The sequence below is a fragment of the Protomyctophum bolini genome (genome assembly GCF_963924005.1).
Source record: "Protomyctophum bolini genome assembly, chromosome: 1".
NCBI classification, from domain to species: Eukaryota; Metazoa; Chordata; class Actinopteri; order Myctophiformes; family Myctophidae; genus Protomyctophum; species Protomyctophum bolini.
The window spans coordinates 49,720,682-49,740,754 of NC_137862.1; the positions used below are offsets into that span (position 1 = coordinate 49,720,682).

At 43.7% G+C, this 20,073-nt stretch overlaps 2 protein-coding genes across 3 annotated transcripts in view; both read right to left on the bottom strand.

Annotated features, from left to right (window-relative positions):
• Nucleotides 1–4,700, bottom strand: part of tek (TEK tyrosine kinase, endothelial) — a 47,490-nt gene extending 42,790 nt beyond the window's left edge. The window contains exons 1-2 of the mRNA XM_080791446.1: nucleotides 4,663–4,700; nucleotides 1,100–1,206 (exon numbers count right to left, since the gene is read on the bottom strand). The gene's annotated coding sequence lies outside the window, so the exon portion shown is untranslated. The remainder of the gene's footprint in view (nucleotides 1–1,099; nucleotides 1,207–4,662) is intronic.
• A 722-nt stretch (nucleotides 4,701–5,422) lies between these two features.
• ift74 (intraflagellar transport 74) overlaps nucleotides 5,423–20,073 on the bottom strand; it is a 40,783-nt gene continuing 26,132 nt past the window's right edge. For both annotated transcript variants that reach the window (XM_080793137.1, XM_080793138.1), the window contains exons 14-20: nucleotides 19,862–19,915; nucleotides 19,081–19,178; nucleotides 13,014–13,140; nucleotides 10,925–11,088; nucleotides 9,129–9,254; nucleotides 6,998–7,058; nucleotides 5,423–5,909 (exon numbers count right to left, since the gene is read on the bottom strand). In XM_080793137.1, the coding sequence (XP_080649263.1) occupies nucleotides 5,794–5,909; nucleotides 6,998–7,058; nucleotides 9,129–9,254; nucleotides 10,925–11,088; nucleotides 13,014–13,140; nucleotides 19,081–19,178; nucleotides 19,862–19,915 (746 nt within the window). In that variant the 3' untranslated portion in view covers nucleotides 5,423–5,793. The remainder of the gene's footprint in view (nucleotides 5,910–6,997; nucleotides 7,059–9,128; nucleotides 9,255–10,924; nucleotides 11,089–13,013; nucleotides 13,141–19,080; nucleotides 19,179–19,861; nucleotides 19,916–20,073) is intronic.

A 20,073-nucleotide genomic window follows, 5' to 3' on the forward strand; every position in this document is an offset into this window, starting at 1 on the left:
ACCAAGTGAGTCTAGGCTGACAGTAGCAAGGAGGGAGAGAGAGAATGGGGCGGGCCCCCCAAAAGACAAAGTCAGAGAACACCCTTTAACAACACACACACACACACACGCACACAACACACACACATTTTTACTCAAGCAGCTTAGTAGTGTTATACTTTCTCTCTCTCCCTCCCTCGCTCTCTCTCTCTCTCTCTTTCCCTCCCTTCCTTCCTTCCTCCCTTTCCCTGTGTTCTGCGTCCCCCTCCTTTCCTCCTGCCCCTCTGCCCTTCTGTCATTCTCTGTCTCTTCTCTCTCCCCCCTTTACTCCCTCCCCCTGGTCGAAGGGAGTTTCTGCTCCCTTTTCCTGTTTCCTGCATGGAAGAGGAGAGAGGGGGGGGCGCAGGGGGCCGGGGGGGTCCTCTTCACCCAGAACAATGGAAAGTTAATGACCTCCTGGTGGTCAAAGCGCCATGGTAGCTCTGCCGGGACATCATTGACCCCAGAATTAAGAGTCACTTTAATTACCAAGCAGAAATAAATCTAGTGCAAGGACGTTGTCTCTCGGGGACACTATAGAGACACACAGACAACCTATAGTTTCACAACATAAATAGGAAATATGTGGTGTATAAACAGTCAGACTACATAATGCATCTTCATAATATAGCCACAAAAGACAACTAATTTCTTTATCACTTACCCAACCTTATTTACCCTGGGTGAGGGCAGTGATAAAAGGCTATAGGGCTAATAATATCTGTCATCATCCCTATAGGGCTGATATGGCAGTAGCTGCCCAATCAGCACAAGCTACGTAAAGTGCCACTGTGTCAACTGTGTCACTAAAATGTGATTTTGTCATTTTCTTTGTGAATAAAGGCTGTATACAGGTATGTGATGAACACGTCCTGTTTGCGAGGACATTGGCCGTTGCCCCTTGTATGGGGTACGAGCCCTCAATTAAAGGAAATTGTGACCAGTGATAACACCCATGGCGACAACAGTAACAGGAAGAAGCAGGTCAAGACGTCTGAAAAGAGAAAGGATATCTCATGGCTGCGCATGTTCAACTAGAAAGGTGTGCAAATGCCTCTGCCAGGCTGGGGTGCATGCTTACCCAGGGCTGTGTCAATCGTGGGTTGCTGCCATCAGAAGTTGTAGAGTCAAATTTGGCGTAGATTGGTGCACGGTGCTTTTGTCATTGTTTTGTAAAATGGGCACCTCCTGCAATATGTAGGGTTGGAAAAAAAAGAGTTGATTTAGGGCTGTGTGTACGTTTTTTTTACTAATCTCTGAAGACATATAATCAGAGATCCGCAGCTGAATCTGTCGGCAACTCCAGTTACAACTTGTAGAGTTGTTGTTATTGTAGGAATGTAAACAAAGGAGCACCACCGGAAGAGGACGGCTGAAGGAGTGACCGGGCCGACGGCATCCGGCCTGGGCGGAGGCAAATTCAAAGGAAAACATTTTTATTTATTTTTTGACGATTTGGTTTTGTACAAAATCTGCAGTGCAAGAAGTACAGTATAGGGAGGAAATTGCTCGAGTTGCGCCATGATCCAATGAATCCACAGAATTACTGTTTTGTCTTTGACTGAAAGGTTCAAGAATTGCAGGCCAAAACATGAAGCAACCATGACATAAAAATGGTGGGGTTCTTCCATGGCCTATACTGGGAGTGTGCATGCAACGTTTTGACGCCCATCTCTCCAACAGCGTCTGAGACTATAGCTGTACATACAGTAGACGGAAAACACAGTGCAAAAAAAAACTAGTTCGATAACTGGGCACATGCCTGCAATATCGAGCGGAAATCACAAACACAAACTTGCAGTGAAACATTGAAAGATTTAGAAATTACTAAGCTGCTGGAGTAGAATTTTGTGTGTGTGCTTAATTTGCACAAGAATGTTCACTGTGTGCATGTGTACTGACATCTGTGTGTGTAAGAGTCTGTGTTAGTGTCCCAAGTATGCTGCTGGGTGTTAGAAAGCTCAGAACGTTGTGAGATGTTTATTGATACCACATTGCTGCAGTGATAATATGTAAAACGTGTACTTCTACTGGTTCGGAACTGTGTTACTGTGATACAAATGGCTACAAATGGTTCATCTATACATTTACTTAATGTGTTACTCTGTATGAAGAGCTTAAGAATCCCAAATCACAGTAGGCTATATTTGTAAGTGGTTATAATAATAATAATATAATAATATATATTTTTATATAGCGCTTTTCAAGGTACCCAAAGTCGCTTTACAGAACAGAAGTAAAAACAATTTTATTAGTTTTCTAACTTTAAGTTTAAAAACTAGAAAACAAATTCAAAGTGGACAAACAAGAAGGGTGTGTGTGTGTGTGTGTGTGAGGGGGGGGGGGGGGGTCCTAGGTCACCTTGGTCACCTAGGTCACCTATAGGTCACCTCCTAGGTGACCTTGGTCAAGGGCACTGGCAGGAACACCCTACGCTGGTTTCCAGCTTGATTCGCTGCGTTCCGTGATTTGTTTTGTCACTTTGTTTTGTCATACCGTACATCACGGAACGCTGCGAATCAGGCTGGAAGGCTAGGAGCACCCAACATGCATCATGTCTTTTGGCGTGGGAGGAAACCTGTCGTATACAACACGACACAAACACTGGCAGAACGTGCAAACTGGACACACATTATGGGCCAACTCCGTCGGGGTTGGAACCCTTGACCTTCTCCCTGTTATTAAGGCTACTGCGCCGCCACTATGCTGCCCACGTTTATACCACCATTGTGTTTGTGTATGCAGGATTATTATGGACTGCATATCTCTGCTGTCGGACAAAAAACAGCTATGTCCAAAATATTAACTTTTCAGGAAAAAATAAAAAATAAAACATCACAATACTGCTTGGTATGATGACTTTATAGACACTTGAATGTGTCCTTATACGTCCCACACAGACATAATGGGTGTTCAATAGCACGGATTTATAAATAAAAAAAAAGAAGAAAAGGAAAGTGAAGGAAAAAAAACAAAGAAAAATTGAGATAACTAAGGTGGTTTCTGCCCGACAGGCTAGCGACGATATACAGGCGTACACCAATATTTCAATTTACCTGTGTGTGTGTGTGTATACACCATCATTTGTGCAAAGTAATTTGTGTCCATGCATGTGGTTTAGCCTCCATCCTGGGACAGCATTGTTCTCTTGCGACCTCAGTTTTTTGCATCACTCCCCCTATTTCAGTCAAACTCAACATTTCAGTCTTCCCTTCTCCCCGACAAGCTTTTTTTTTTTGTCTCTATAGGCCTACCATGTTTTACTTTCCCCCCCCCCCCCTGCTCGGGGGATCAGAAATCCCCCTCTTTCCCTATAGTGTCTCATATTCAAATTCAAATAAACGTTGGCACTGATATTATCTAGACTGTTGCCATTGCATTTGCCTATATAAATAGTGTATTTATAATACTGCACGATAGCAAACAGAATCCGATAACCGATTGAGACCCCTTCGCCCATTCCTCAAGAGTGGATTTATACTTTGTTGTACTAATATGCTGTATGCTACTTGACAAAATAACATATTCGGGCCGACAAACACGACAAATCTGTTATTGTCCTTGGGGTGACAGCCAGTCAGCCATGCGACAAAGTATAAAGCATAGGCATTAATAATTCTCCCTGCTCTCCTAACAGGGTGTGTATCACTGGATATTCCAGTGGCAGTGCCATGGCTGATTACGGAGAACAGGAAAACCAATCGCACTGGAACAATAGAGTTATCAGCACGGTGACTTCCTGCCTATAGAGCCGACCCCTATTTACAGAATAGCGTACAACTGGAAGAAATACTAGCAGTTATAAAATGTTACATAATCTTCTACTGGGTTTCACTTGTTTCCAATTGCAAACTGAAGCATTTTTCTGATTCAATCTTGTTTTTTTTACAGGAGGGTGCACAACCCCGCTCTATGTATTTACTTGATAGGAATGCAGAGAGGCAGTCAGTGTGAAGGAGAGACATACAATAGGAATGCCGAGAGACATACAATAGGAAAGCTGAGAGGTTGGAGACACAACAGGAACATTGAGGAGGCGGTGCAAGAAAGACAGACGGCAGGAAAGCTGAGAGTGAGACAATATATGAGACAGACAGGAGGAAAGCTGAGAGTGAGACAATATATGAGACAGACAGGAGGAAAGCTGAGAGTGAGACAATATATATGAGACAGACAGCTGAGAAGGGGCAGTGGAGGAGAGACAGACAACAGGAACGTTGAGGAGACAGTGTGTAGGAGAGACAGACAGAAGCTGAAAGGTGGACAGTGTAGGAGAGAGACGGTATAGGAAAGTTGGGAGAGACAGTGAAGAAACAAACTGTAAGAAAGCTGAGAAACATCAACATTATTATTATTTAGCTTTTTTGTGGAAAATTCATGAAACCTGTTCATACAACAGATAGTTCCGACCAAGTATACCCCCCCCCCCCCCCCCACAGATTCTCAACATCAGACCACCATGGGTCTGCAACTCTGAGTGTACAAATGAGACCAAATGGAACCTCATGAGTCAATGGAGGCTCATGGAGTCACTTTGGTTCCATTTGTACAGTCTCAGAGTTAAGTTGTCACTATGTGTATTTAACAGTGCATATATAGTACTCTCGGGAGTTACACAGACACCTAAAAGGTCCATTTACTTACTTAGTCCTCTCGCACTTCCAAGGCGCGTAGAGCCAACCATGGCAACCAGGTCTGTCATCTTGGTCTGTCGCCGTGGGCAGGACTTGTGCCAAAGTCACATTACATGCTTTAGTTTAAAAGGTCCTGAGCTATTATGTCCAGGCAGCGGGGGTGGGGGTGGGGTGGGGGGGGTGCCTCTAGGTCGTCTCCAAGCGGCTTGCTGCGGGGATCGAAGGCCAGGAGTGCGTGTTGGATGTTTCCCCACGGGCAGGCGGATGATGATGCGGATGACCACTTGAATACATTATATGATCCACTAAACTATAGCAGAATTAAATTAAGATTTTATGATGCAATAGGAGATAAAACAAACTAAACAACCCCCGGAAATGCTTTGTCTCGTGGCCATGTTTCATAACCCCCCCCCCCCCCTCCCCCAATACAAATTGATGGCTACAAATTAATAAAAGAGAAAATACATAATAAATACATTACGGAAACCAGGTGATTAAGGAAAGTTTTTGCACGTACATATAGGCTTATGTCAACTCTTAATTTCCATTTTCCAGCCATTCGACTGCAATTTCCTACAATTTCTTCCCCCCATAAATTAGAAAACAAAAGTCGCTTTTCACTAGTTTGGGTCACTCTTGGGTCTCTCACTCGAGATAAAAAGTCGGCGAACCACTGATCTACATAATGACACCTTTTGGGCAAGGTGTCAGCACAATCCCAGCCACATCGACTTACCATTCAGGCTTTTTTAAATGTTTATTTTCAAAATATTATAAACATAATCTATGTGAAATAAGCTGTTCGGGAACTCAAACCCAACACATTACAACCAAAGAGGTGACCAAAAAAATGCAGGCTGTGAATTAGAGTTTGAAACAAAAGATCTGTCAAATAAATGGAATGGAGGATCTGGGTGAAAGGAATGGATGCTAATGAAATAACCCTAACCTTTTAAACAAAAACGACAATACTTAAGTACTTATTTAACAAAATGTGAAATAACAATCCCGACTTACTATAGTAAGAATCATAGTGCTCGTGGGGAGTAGTAATGGACTGCGTTGTAAATTAATAATACAAAACTTGGTTACGTTTGTGCGTGCGTGCGTGTGTGTGTGTGTGTGTGTGTGTGTGTGTTCAGTTTGTCTTGTTTTGCAGGGCATCTATGATGTTCCTGTTGTGTTCAGCCAGGAGCTCCTTGACATTCTTGGCCACAGAAGCGTAGTCGCTCTCTTGCTCTTTGGATGCTATGACTGAGGGAACGTGTTAAGGATTTCTCATTTTCAGAACCAAATGCCTATATTTTCCACGATATGTTCATAAGAATTCTTTCTCACCTGAAAGAACACAAACTGTCCAGAGAGGGTGCCATGGTGCAAAGGCTCTCCAAAGGTGGGACCTGGGGACCCCCAGGGGAACCTTGAGGGAGTACCCCAGCTACATTTGGTAAATATACCGGGTGCAGTACTTAGTTTAGACAGCTTTTGGTTTAGACTAGTCATTTGGTTAGACCAGTCATTAGTCCTACAACTACAACCTATCTCAAACCCTCACCCTAAACCCAACCTCCCACGGGGCAGCACACCTAAACCTAACGCATGTCTAACCAATGACTAGTCTAAACTAAGTATGCACCCCAAATATACCATCAGTTCAACCACTTCAACCCTAGCTATTTGAAAATACAGCCGATATACAGTACACGCTCACAATGCGATGCGATGCATTGTGAGCTTGTAGATCTGCAAAAAAATATATAACTAGAAAAAGTGTCCCTCGTGGCACAGGTCTCCACCAGGAGACCTGTGTCACCAGGAGGCAGGTTGTGGCCTCCTGGTGGCGCTATAATATAACGGAGTGCAAAACATACTCTCTCCCCATGCCTTCGGCCTGGTGGAGACAATAATAATCTTGAACGAATGTGAATATTATAATATCATTAATATAACATTTTGAATATATTTTGTAAACATTTAACACAAATCTTGTATTGGGTCCCTTGCAATGAACACAAATATTTCCAAATGGAGGTCCGCGGCCAAAAACCTATTATTTTGGGGGTCTTTGAAATGAAAACGTTTGAGAACCACTGCCATAACACAATTAATAATACATTTTTGCATTCCTCCTGATTGACACGAATTGGCAATTACGATCCCCTCTGCCGAACTGATGCTTGGACCGAATCAGTCGGAATAGAAAACAGAGTGCGTTGAAAGTGTATTGCATCACAGTGGACGTTGGTTTTTTATTAACAACATGTGTCTGAAACGGCTACGACCTCACTGCACTCTTTCAGTGGCTTTTCTTAGTTCAAGTAGCTAAAACAGTGAAAGGATACACTCCTTCATGACAAAGTTGTTCTGTTCCAAGTGCTGCCATTTCCTCTCCAGGTTAGCAAGCTGTACACAGAGACAGAAACAAAAGAGCCATTAACCCATTCTGACCTGAGATCAGATTCATACGAGGTTTCCACACTGGTCACACACTGGTCTGATGAACCCATTCTGACCTGAGATCAGATTCTAAAAATGTCCGTCGTTCTTCGATTTTTCAAAAATAGCAGACCTACAAGCTCGTAGCGCGCCACTCGGTGGCGCGCTATGAGCTTGTAGATCTGCTATTTTTCAATAGGTAAAGCACGACATGATGCTAACACCAAAACGGGTTCCCGTTCAGAATGGGTTAATAACTCATTATTTTTTAGCTGCTGTCAGAAGAAAAAAGGTTCCGGTCTCTTAAGAGTGTTTTTGTTTTGTCAACCGGATGACCTACATATAATTATGCGTCCATGCATGATACGTACGTATGCCTTGAAATATTTACCATCACGTTTAAAAAAAATGTTTAACTTTTTTTTAAGTGGTGCAAGCAACCACTTCATTATGGAGCTTTGTGTGTCTCTGGGTCTGTGGCTGGCTGGGTCTGTCAGAGCACGAAAATATCTGTCCGAAATAGCGTTTGGTTGGTTTTCACAACCAAGTGTCACTGTTGCGCAGCCTAACACACACACACATTAACTGTATATATTATGATGGTTTCGGGTGTGACAGTACAGTACAGTACAGTACAGTAGGCAACACTGTCATTTCTCAACCGTTTTGGACATGGGGCGGCTCGTCGGAAACCGGGCCGGCACCCTGGGCGCATTCCTGAGGGTCTGGAAGTTCCAGGGACCCCCCGAAGACCCCCACACGGAGTTGCACCACTTCACACGGGTGTGATTTTTCAGTATATAGTATATTTGGTGTGCAGCTCATTCTGGAAGCAAACTTCCGTGACAATAATGCATTTGGTTGTGATTTGCGCGCGCACGCGCATGCGTGCCCGTGTGTGTGTTTAGGGTTAATCTCTCAAACAACAGGATCAACCAGTGCCACATTTCTTATGCACACTGCCAGTAGGCCAAGATCCAGTTTTTTTTTCACTTTTTCTATATTTTTGGAAATATTAAAAAAGGTAGGGTAAGTGATTGGTTAAAATAGGTAAATAGTTCTATGAAGATGATAAATGGGCATTCTCCCCTGATTGTCTGACGCTCTGTAGCAATACAGTAACATTATGACTAAAAACTAACACAAACATTTTACAACAATCTTACACTGTAAGTCAAGAGTTGTACAAATAGCATGACTGACGTCACAACCTAGTCCTAGACCCTGTGTTGTCTTCTCAGTTGTGGCTTTCCATTCACACTATAGTTGTCAACGGCCACTCAAAATGGATGGAAAAAAAAAGTTCTCCAAAGATTAATTTGAAAAACGCTGAATCTCACATTGTGACTGTGGACGGGGGAACCTGCTGTAGTGTAATGTAAACATTTACATGGAAGGGACGGACACATTCTGTTAGAATGTTTTCCTCTCCATTTACTGTACTTTTGATTTGCTTGTTTGGAGTTAAACAACTTTTACAATCCTACTGTACTACAGTACAAGCAGTATTCCCACAAAGTTCTTTGTGTTCACAGCTGCTAAGCGAGGGATCGCAGTGAGGTTAAAGAGGCATTATCGGTGCCCGACGGCGTTTTCCCAGTGCTCAACACCGTCGGATGGTAGAGTATAAATGGAATTAACCCGTTCAGGACGGGAACCCACCAGTTGGTGTTTAAAGGATTATGTTATACTTTAAACTATTGGGAGAAAAAAAAAGCAGATCGACAAGCTCGTTCGTAGCTTGTAGATCTGCTACTTTTGAAAAAATCGTGAAAAAGTGCCGCAAATCTTTGAATATATATTCTTTCAGAGCGAACGTTTTTTTGAAAGACACATCTTTCCTTCTAGCTAGGGGGGGGGGGGGGGGGTCCCTGGAACAACATATTTTCAGATGGGGCTCATTGACATGAAATAGCTTGAGAACCACTGACATAGAAACATGGGTTTTTTTCTCCAGAAAACTGTCAGGACTTAGAAGGCATTTTGTAGACATTTTGTAGAATGGTCCTCGGGTCTAAATGTAATTAAAGCACTGACCTGTGCGTGGGTCTCGTTTTCCTGGAGCTGCCCCTTCAGGGCGTCGTGCTGCTGTGTCATGTCCTGCAACAGCGTTCGGAGAGAATCTCGACGTTGACTCAAGGAGACTCGATCCTCCTGAAGTCTCTGAGAACAGAACAGAATCATAAACCACTTTTTTTTCCTGATGAATGTTCAGAGAAATGTGCCTCTGTGACCCCAGGGGTCGCCGCCGTGTTGGCTTGTGGTGGACATCTTTTGCCAACATGTTGTTTTTTTTGCCATGGACATACAGTACAAAAGGAGTGGGCAATACTATTTCCAGAAACACAAATAGATAGCTCTGAATAACAGGTCTGTAACTGTGAGAGTCCGTAACCTTCCGGTCCGTTTGGTTCCATCTGAACACGCTCAGAGTTATAGGGGGTCTTTGCAAATAAAACATTTGAGAACCACTAGTACTATAGTTGGACAATTACAATTTAGGCATTTAGCAGACGCTCTTAATCCAGAGCGATTTACATTAAGCAAGAACAAAAAGCATGGCAATACATCACATACATAAAAAGTAACAGTGGAATATCTATATTATGAAACTATACATATAAACTATACATACTATACTATACTATACTATACTTATATACTATAAAGTGCTATGACTACATAAAATGCAATTCTAGTGCCGTCTACGTAACATGCTATAAGTCTGTATAAAATGCTATCCAAGTGCTACGGGCCATGATGGAGTCTGAAAAGGTGGTGCCATAGTGTCATAATAAATATAAATATAATAATTGCCATACATATTCTGAAGAAAACCTGGAGATTGACATGCAGTAATTGGTCTTATGATCAGAATAAGAACATCATAATGGTGTGTAAAAACGGACATGACCAAGTCTTTGCCACGGACACATGAAACAACACTGGTGTGTGTGTGTGTGTGTGTGTGTGTGTGTGTGTGTGTGTGTGTGTGTGTGTACGTGTGCGTGTTATTACAGAATGGCAGCGAGAATGAATGAACGTAAAGGGAAGGAATGCGGCGAGAACGGTCCACGGTGCAGTGTTTTAAGCGTGTTAATGTTTTAAGGGATGTTTTGTTAGAAATTTCCTGCCCTGTAAATTTTGCTTGAATATTTCCTGCCTGCAGTGTGGGAAAGGTCCCCCAGGCCAAGACACTCACTGACAAGTCAAGATCATATATTTTCTACACACACCATGAATGAGAATGAGATCATGAATGAACACACACGCACAGGCGCACACGCACACACACACACACACACACACACACACAGTGACTCAGAGAGTATACAAATGTTAGAACACATTTACACAACATGTAGGGGCAGCTTACGTGACCTTCTCCGCAGGACTAACAAAGGTCCCCCCTTCCCTTCTTTCCTTTCCCTACAACCATGACAATCTTTTTTGGCATGATAAGGTGAAGTTACCAGTGCTACGTAAAAAATAATTTGTGTACTTAAGTTATTTACCTACTTAGTGCCCTAACAAAGAATGTCCACTCCTGTCTGTTCTGGGCCAGCGTCTTGTGTACAAACACTGAAAGACTGAAAGACATCAAGAAATACCAGCCAGCAAACTGGTGCTGTGGGAACCAGCACACGGGGCATCGATCACGAGGACGTCCCACACTAAACATACGTGGATGGATGTACTCAAGAACGACGCAACCAACAAACTATGGCCACTATGGAGTACAGGGGATGGACCGGAAGCAGACGATGGAGGGCTCCGTCTGAGGGACGACCGTCCTAGAGAGAGAGTCATGGAACCCAGAACACCCCACAAACCTTTTTCTTCTCGTCGGCCACGTTCCTCAGGCCAGCCAGGTCTCTGTAGGACTGCAGGCCGGTAGTCATGGTGTCCATTTGCGCTTTCAGAGAGTCCAGCTGGCTCACCATCTTGGTCTCCAGCTGTTCCACCTTCTGAAGGTCCTGCAGCAGACGGTGGTACTCTGGAAGCAGGAGAGACATAACATCAGGTTACAATTAAAATTAAAACGTTTTGAGAGCCAATCTGTATATTCCACAAATCTCTGTTCGTCTATCCACATTTAGTTTTCTCCAAAACATGGAGATGACTGACATGATGGCATAGTAATGCAGATAGAAACATCTGCAACATCCATCCGTACAGTGTTGTTTTCGTCAACTAAAACCATGACGAAAAATGTTCGTCGACTACTAAGCCATGATGACTAAAGCTATATGACTAAATATACTGACAATATCGTCAACAAATAAAAACTAGACTAAAATGTTAGGAAGGGACCTGGAAACATTCCAGGTGACTAAAATGTGACTAAAACTAAATGAAAACTATTCAAGAGACTATGACTAAAACTAAAATCTAAATTTGCTGCCAAAAACAACACTGCATCCGTATCGAGTTCCAAAAGGCTGCAGACTTGGCCAACAAATTAATTCTAATTAATCCAAGTCAAGTCTAGTCATGTGGAGGAATGCCACAGCTGTTGCCGGGCGGAGGTATACAGTAAAAGTGTGCACAAGCATAAATGAGCGTTTACTGTACTGTGGCCACTGGACAGACACTCGTTTTCTATACGCTAAATAAACACAGTGGTATCTGGGCTACTTATCGATGTTCTGAAGTAGGTTCCACTTCTGAAGAAGAGTTCCGAGCCGATGGCCATTGTTCTGCACCTGCTTGCACGCACGCTGCAGCCAACCACATTCCGGTTAGCATATAGACAGATTGCTGTTAGCAGGTTTCTTTTGACTACTGGTGGTGCGCGTGCGAAACACACACACACTCACCATCAGTGCGTGTGCAAAACACACACACACACACACACACACACACACACCACCAGTGCGTGTGCGAAACAAACACACACACACGCACCACCAGTGCGTGTGCGAAACAAACACGCACCTACCAGCGCGTGTGCACCACCACCAGTAGCGTTTGCTCGCTCGTGCATGTGTCTGCAGAGGAAAAGGAAGTGGACGGGTTCCTCTTGATAGGGTTCAGGCAGCAAGTAGCCTGCCAGGCGACCCACAGGTCAGACAGTCAGTCTATCAGTCAGGCAGTGAGACAGAGCAGCTGGAGACGGTTCTTCATACAAACTGCCCCATCAGCAACATCTCTGCCTTCGTCCTCAACCTCTTTCACAACTCCTCATTTGACCTAAAGATTCATGGTCCCCTTTGACAGCTGCTGCTGAGAAACAGCTCATTAGAGCCAGCCGCTCTGCACCAAAGACACTACAGTATAGAAGAACTTAGACATAATAGGAGCATTTGGACTTTGGAGCATTACTAGCCTGTGTAGTTTGTGGTAACGTCGTCTATGGTTATGTAATGTCATTTATTTTATGGCCACAAGCCTATTGTTGGCAAATGAGATTACAGCCTATTGAAGAGAAGAGAAGAGAAGAGAAGAGAAGAGAAGAGAAGAGAAGAGAAGAGAAGAGAAGAGAAGAGAAGAGAAGAGAAGAGAATTGTTGGAAGGGGTAAGAATCTGATCAGAGCCAAACCAAAGTGTATAAAAGTTGAATCTCTCACAGTGTCACAGCTAACTGCTGAAATCAGCAGCTCAGAGTCAGCTGTAATTTGAGGCCATGGCAAGTCAAAGTGAAGCAGGCTTGAGATCAAAAGTTTGTTGCTTAATTAAGTGGATACAAATCCCTTCCTCAACACCAACTTCATGGCTACCCTTGAGCAAGCCAGCAAGGCACTGAAATAATGGCTAATGGCCATAATTATATGGAAAATAGATTTTGTTTGTTTGTGTGTGGTCAATGGTCATAGGTGTGTGTGTGTGTGTGTGGTCATAGGTGTGTGTGTGTGTGTGTGGTCATAGGCGTGTGTGTTCATAGGTGTGTGTGTGTGTGTGTGTGTGTGTGTGTGTACTAACCAGATGTCAGTCCATGAGCGGTGCTTTGTGATTTGGCCATTTCAGTTTCTTTAAAGCTCAGGTCCTCCTGCATGCTCCTCAGCTCACTTGCTGTCACTGTGTCTATTTGGCGCATGCGTGTCATGTTCTGCACACACACACACACACACACACACACACACACACACACACACACACACACACACACACACACACACACACACACACACACACACACACACACACACACACACACACACACACACACACACACACACACACACACACACACACGTTAATGATGCATTCCATCAGTCAGATAGGGAGGGGGGATAAATGGCCTAAAAATAAAAATATTGGAAAATGATTATGCCCATTTCAGGGATGGTGCATTGGGTCATTTGGGAGATATTTTGTATTGGGAGTTGGTACCTAGCATGAAATAAACCCCCCACCCCACCCAAAAAACTAAATCGGACATTAAAAAAAACGTGAATTTACCACTTTTTCACATTTTCTTTCATTAAAAAATATAATTAAATCTTAGAGTGGACTTTGGTTCACCTGTCAGATATTCCAAAGTTCTATTGTATTAAGGTACATTTACATAATGCATTTTGGCTCCTGGTTGACTGCAAGCAAACAGGAGAAATCCCCCAGGAGAGATCCAATTCAACACAACATCAGCCAAGCATTTAAACAGAATTGTCTCAGGTATGTTTTTTTCCCCCTTTTAAAAATATATTAATAATTAAAGATAATTTAGCCTGGTTTGTGTCAGATTCTTCTCCTACTTGTAACCTCATCTAATTTAGAATATCTCTTTCAGAGGAGTCACATCAGTCTGACGACATACATCATCAAACATGGCAGAGCCAAGCCCAAAGACTAGATCTTCCGGAAACATTTATGATGCAGATACAGACTTTCCTCATTCCAAGGACTTCCAGCCACCCACAAGACTCCCCACACTGCAGAGTGTCATAAGAATGATACGGTACCACCTGGAGGTGGGCAATGGGAGAGTGACGACAAACATGGCAGCACGGGAAGTGGCCAAACAGGTCTACGCCAAGTACTACCACGACACTGTGTTTTGTGTTTCCTTGAGCACCATCCTGAGGAGGGTTGAAGGGGTCTGGAAAGAGTTCACTGAGGGCAGAAAGAGGTATGGACAGACAGGGAAAGAAAACTCACTGGCTGTCAAACAATACAAAGAGTTATTTCATAGAAAGTCTGAGCTATTTGATGTATTTGCCCATGACCCATTACGGCGGCTATCACTGGAGAAAGAGTGGGGAGTAGGCATGACTGAGATGGAGCACAAATACTATGAGGACCAGAAGACAGAGCGGAAGATGTCCTGCTCCAAAGGTGTAGACCCTGTCTGGTACCATAGCATGATGCGAACCCAAAGGTTGAGGGAGAGGAGCGAACAATACCAGAGGAAGAGAGATGAGCAGTTCCAATACCAAACTCTTGACCAGATCACAGCTATGTTGATCGAAGCTGGAGAGATATCCAGCTCCAGCAGTGATGAAGAGCAAGAGGGCACAACCCCAAAGCGACCGAGACAGATGTTTGAGACTGACACACATCAGCAGCTTCAAAAGGAGGGTGAAGAGAGTGAGGTTAGAGCAGACCCCAAGGGAAGGAAAAAACTCTTCACAGTTGCTGCTGCACCAGAAATGGATGAAGATCTGCTACCACGAGAGTTTCAACACATACGATTGTCAGAGAGAAAAGTCCGGGATGAGTTCTATACAACTATAGCCAATCTCTCAGGAAAGGGACTTTCTATCAGTGAGGCGAGCTCAGCTGTGATTGAAGTAGGCAACACTATGTTTGCACGAAGCTGGAAAAGCGCTGGAGAATGTGATGAGGTCTTTGACAAGGATACAGTGCCAAGTACTAAAAGCATAAGGGAAGCGCTGCATCAAATTGAGGCCCAAAGTCTGTGTCTAGTTGTAGAAAAGCTTGAGGAGGAGAAGAAGATGGGTAAGATGATTACACACGCATCAGACAGCACCACAAAGAAAGGTGTAGGCCAGTTCATGGTGCAAGGGCTGCATGTGGGTCAAGCCAACCCATTTCCTCTGCCTATCCTACCAATCCATGGAGAGACCACTGAGGACATAGCAATGCAAGTGGATATGGGGTTCGAAATACTGGCATCGGTCAGAGGAGTCAGTGTGGAGGATGTGTATAAACTAGTAGACACACACATGACTGACAGTACAGAGCACAACAAAGGGTTTTCAAAGCTGCTGGCAGAGATGTACAACTTGGAAACACCAGCAGGGCAGATATTTTGTGGCACCCACACTACACTGGGCTTCAGCAGTGCCATGAATAAGGTAATGCGGTTGTTGGAGGCTGATATGAAGATGGAGCAAGTGCTAAAGAGTTTCATGGTGGATCTGGATGTAGACAGCAAGAATGCCAGTGTAGCTGGACAGGCACTGGACATGTGCCTCAAGTTGGTGGCTCCTGAGTATGCCCACAAACCCTGGAACCGCTACAAGGAATTCCTCCTCTTCCTTGAGCAAAGGCAGGTATCCAGTGTGCTGTTTGCCTACAAAGACAGCAGGTTTGGGTGTCTCTCCAGGGCAGCAGCAGTCCTAACCTACCACTTTGGCCATCTGACAGAGTTCCTGAGCCAGAACCCTCATATAAACAACCGCCTGGCCTGCCTCGTCAGAGAAGTGATGGAGCTTCCCTACCTCAAGGTGGTCCTTGTGGTGTTTGCCTGCCTGGGTGTGCACTTGGTGGAACCCTTCTATGCCAGAACCATAGAGAAAGATGCTACCCATACTCAGCTCAGGGAGTTCTACAAGGGACTGCATACAGGATTGGGCCAGCCAATCAGTGACAACTACACAATGTTCACAACACCCGAGTATCCTGGAGTGTCTGACGAGCTTTTCAGTGGTGTAAAGAAGACCTACACAGAAGAGGTCCTGAACTCAGTGTCAGACATGGCTGCCGAACACTTGGAGGAAGTGAAGAAGCTAACCAATCTCATGCAGCCCCACCTGCAGACTGTCCTGGCCAGACAGAGGAGGGACTATGGCATTGATGAGAAGACCTTCCCAATGGACTATCCTGTCAGCGAACAGGCGACCAAGATAGATGAAACCCCTGTGCACAACATTGGAATGGAGAGACAATGTGGCAAGGTGGACTACAGACTGAAGAAGCTACGCACATTAAACGCAGTCAGCAGGTCAATCATTTTGCAGAAGAGCCAGGAGCTTAGGGCTGGACAGATTCCATCCTTCAGAGGTTTCAAGGCAGCAGCCCAAGCAAAAAGGGAGGTCGAACTCAACTGGAGTAAACTCATGAAGACAAAATTTGAGAGTGGGGCAGACCAGAAACAAGAGATGGCTCAAAGAAAGGAGAGGAAGAGACTAGACATGCTGGACACACTGAAGTCTAGAGGTGGCCCCTTCACTGACAGTGGGGAAGTTGAGAAGTTCCTTGTGGATACAACTCTGAACAACAATGCAAAGCAGCAGAGGATGAAGTTGGAGGTTCAGTTTGCCAGAGAAAGTACCACGCTTCTGCCTAAAGTCGATCCTATCTTCCGAATCCAGATTACACTGCCCAGTGGGAAGAGGAGGATGAAAACAGCACAGGAGTTTGGAGATGCCCTCATGTCGTACCTGGGCAAGAGGAGTGACCGAACCACACTGGAATATGAGAAATTCCAAGAAAGTCTTGAAAGGCTGGCATCTGGACAGGAGTGACAGAATTACATAAGAAACATGTGAGCTGTTATTAAGAGACTGAAAAGTTAAAGTTATTTGTCAATGTGACTGAATAAAAATGACCTGTTTTGTCTTTGAAATTAAAATCTAATCTTCAACAAAGTATTCTGACTTTAAAGTCTTTATTAGTATTAGCAGACAGTAAGATTAGTGAATGCATAACTGGCGGAATAGCCATAAAACTCGTTTTTTTGTGTTATTTTTCATTTTAATGAGGAATTGGGGGTTATTTTAAAGATACAGAGTTACTTTGAGGTGTTACAGTTATTCTATGTATAGTGTTTATTAATTCCCAAATGTGTTTGGAAGTATTTATTCAACAACATATAGAAAAACAGCAAGAATAACTTATGCATACCAGGCGGAATGGCCCTTTTTGGGTAATTTATTTTTATTTTCAAGGGGTGGGGGGTTATTTTCAAGATACAGAGTTACTTTTGGTGTCAAAAGTCTTGTATTTATAGTGTTAATCAACTCCCAAATGGGTGCGTTTAAAATTTGAACTTGATGATTATCCCCCCACCCTAAGTCAGAGCCTTAAACAAGTAGTTCTGAATGGGGAAAAAAACAACCCACCTTCTCTTGGCCCCACATTCCATGGTGGACTGTTATAGCACCACCATTAGGCCAATTAGAGAAAGACATTAAATAAATAAAACATTTGGGTCTATCAGACTTTAGGGTCGCTGCTGTCTGTGTGGATGAGACATGAGGCGAAGCCTCATGAACCTCCCTGGTTCTCCTCTGAGGCCTCATTCACACCTAAGACACACTTGTGTCCTGTGTCTTCTGTGTGTCATGGCCGCCTCAATGCATTTCCAATGGGAGTCACATGGTTTGACGACCAACAACCTTGTTGCATGGCTGTCTTCTGCCCTCCCTCCCCCCATGCAACAAGGTTGTGTCATGTAACTCCCATTGGAAATGCATTCGAGACACACGAAGGGAAATACTGTACGATCACAATGTGAATAAATCCGCTTATGCTGCTGTATTTCCTGTTATGGGGTGCTGTGTCTGAGCCTCATGCAGTCACACCACCAACCACATGTGTGTTGTTGTTCAACAGAGTTGGCAATAAACACTATGAACATGAGAGTTGTGGTGTTGTCAATCTGCTGGGAGTGAGCCGAAATAGAGGGGTTACATTACATCTGTGTGATGACACACAGTGATGACATCCCTTCACGTCATTGCTTTCATGATTAATTCATTGTAAAAAAAAATACTATAAAACAGGTTCAGGGCTACATTTGTCATAATTCATGTTGGAAAAGAAAACATTGTTAAAACTATACGATCACACTTTCCAATATAACATGGTGAAATATGTGACTCTACTGGCTCGCAGACTGAATTGGAAGCAAGCACAGGTTCCGACTCACACTACAGTGAGATAACATAATCGAAAATTGGAAAGGAAGAAAAAATAAAGGAACCGAATTTTTTCTCATTTAAAAAGAAAAATGTCTGTAATTCAGTTGATTTACAACAACTTGTTGGTCTGTCCTGTTGTCTTTGTTTTGTTTGTCTGTTCACATTTGTCACTGTTTAACAGTTTTTTGTTTTTTCTTGTTTATCACATTTATATACCTTTTTATTATGTATTGTATTTGGAACATTCACACTACCTGTCACTATTATTTTTTTCATTTTATATCACATAATTAATTACTCATTATCTGTCAATGATATTCTGAAGTTATGTCATATACAAAATGCCTAATAAAAACAGTATTAAAAACTATAAGATCACACTGTATATTGGTGCCCTTATACTGCTGTATTTCCTGTTATGGGGAGCTGTGTTGTGAGCCTCATACAGTCACACCACCAACCACATAATGTGTATGTGTTTGTTGTCTGACAGAGTTGGCAATAAATGCTGTGAACCTGAGAGAAGTTGTGGCGTCATCAATCTGCTGGGAGTGAGCCGAATAGAGGGGTTACATCTGGATGTGTGATGACACACAGAAGACACAGGACACAAGTGTGTCTTGTGTGTGTCTTAAGTGTGAGTGAGGCCTTGGGCTAGACCTTTCGATTTAGCATACAACATTGATGCATGCTAGATGTATGAGACTTGTTTACTGATGCAAGCTCCCAACGCATTTCCAATGTCACGTGGTTTGACACAACATTTTTGTTGTACGGCTTTCGGCTGTGTTTCGACTGCCCCCCTCCCCCTCATACAACAAAAGAAATTGTGTCAAACCATGTGACTCCCATTGGAAATGCATTGCGAGCTTGCAACAGTCAACAAGTCTCATGCATCAGCTATACATCAATCTGTTGTGACCGTGTGAGTGAAGCCTTACTCTGCTGAGGTGCTCCAGCAGGGCCACTATGTCGGCCTGAGCCTCCCTGGCCTTCTCCTGCTCCTGGGCTCTGCCCTCTTCATACGCCTCCAGGAAACCTGCAGATGGACCGAGAGATACAGATGAGAGACACGAGCGAGCGAGCGGCAGAGAAACAAACAAACGGGGGAAAGACGGGGCATGCACACGCAGGCCGGAAGAGACGGATGACAGAAGCAGGCAGACGGAGCAAGCCAACCGGAATGCAAATATCCCTTTGTTTCGTAGAGCTCTCCTATATAGATCCTTCCATGGCCATTGTACTGTATTACTTGGCATAAACAACAGTCTGCATGCACTATTTACTGACATCCACGTATTCCTTGAGCAAAGATACTGGAACAATGTGTTTGCACTATGTATGAAATGTTGAAAATTTGTATTTTTCTTTGTCAACTTTGTCAGCATTTCCAGGACGGCTATAGGGAAGACTGAAACCCAGAAACCACGACAAAAAAAGTAGCAACTACAGAGATCATGTGGACCGATTTACGTGAGATTTGGATGAAATCTGTGCGACTAACATAAGAAAAGTGTTTTGCAGAAATCGGCCTCATGGTGATTAGCTGATAGCGGACGGACGGACGGACGGAAGGACGGACGGAAGGACACACACACACACACACACACACACACACACACACACACACAGACGGAGTGCAAAACATACTCTCTCCCCATGCCTTCAGCCTGGTGGAGACAAAAAGAAAAAAATAGAAATAAAAAAGGAATGGAACATTACTGTCAATGTCCTGTTCTCGCCTCTTCAGCTCCTTGTACTTTTGGTTGCGCTCCCCTGTAAGAAATAAACATAACATTATGTCAAGAGTGAGCTGTGCCAATACACTTACACTATAGCACTACCAAATACCAATCAAGAAGGGCATTTATGTCAAAACAAGCCCGTATTTTATTCCGCGTTCCAGCATAACTTCCGGATATGATGATGGCGTC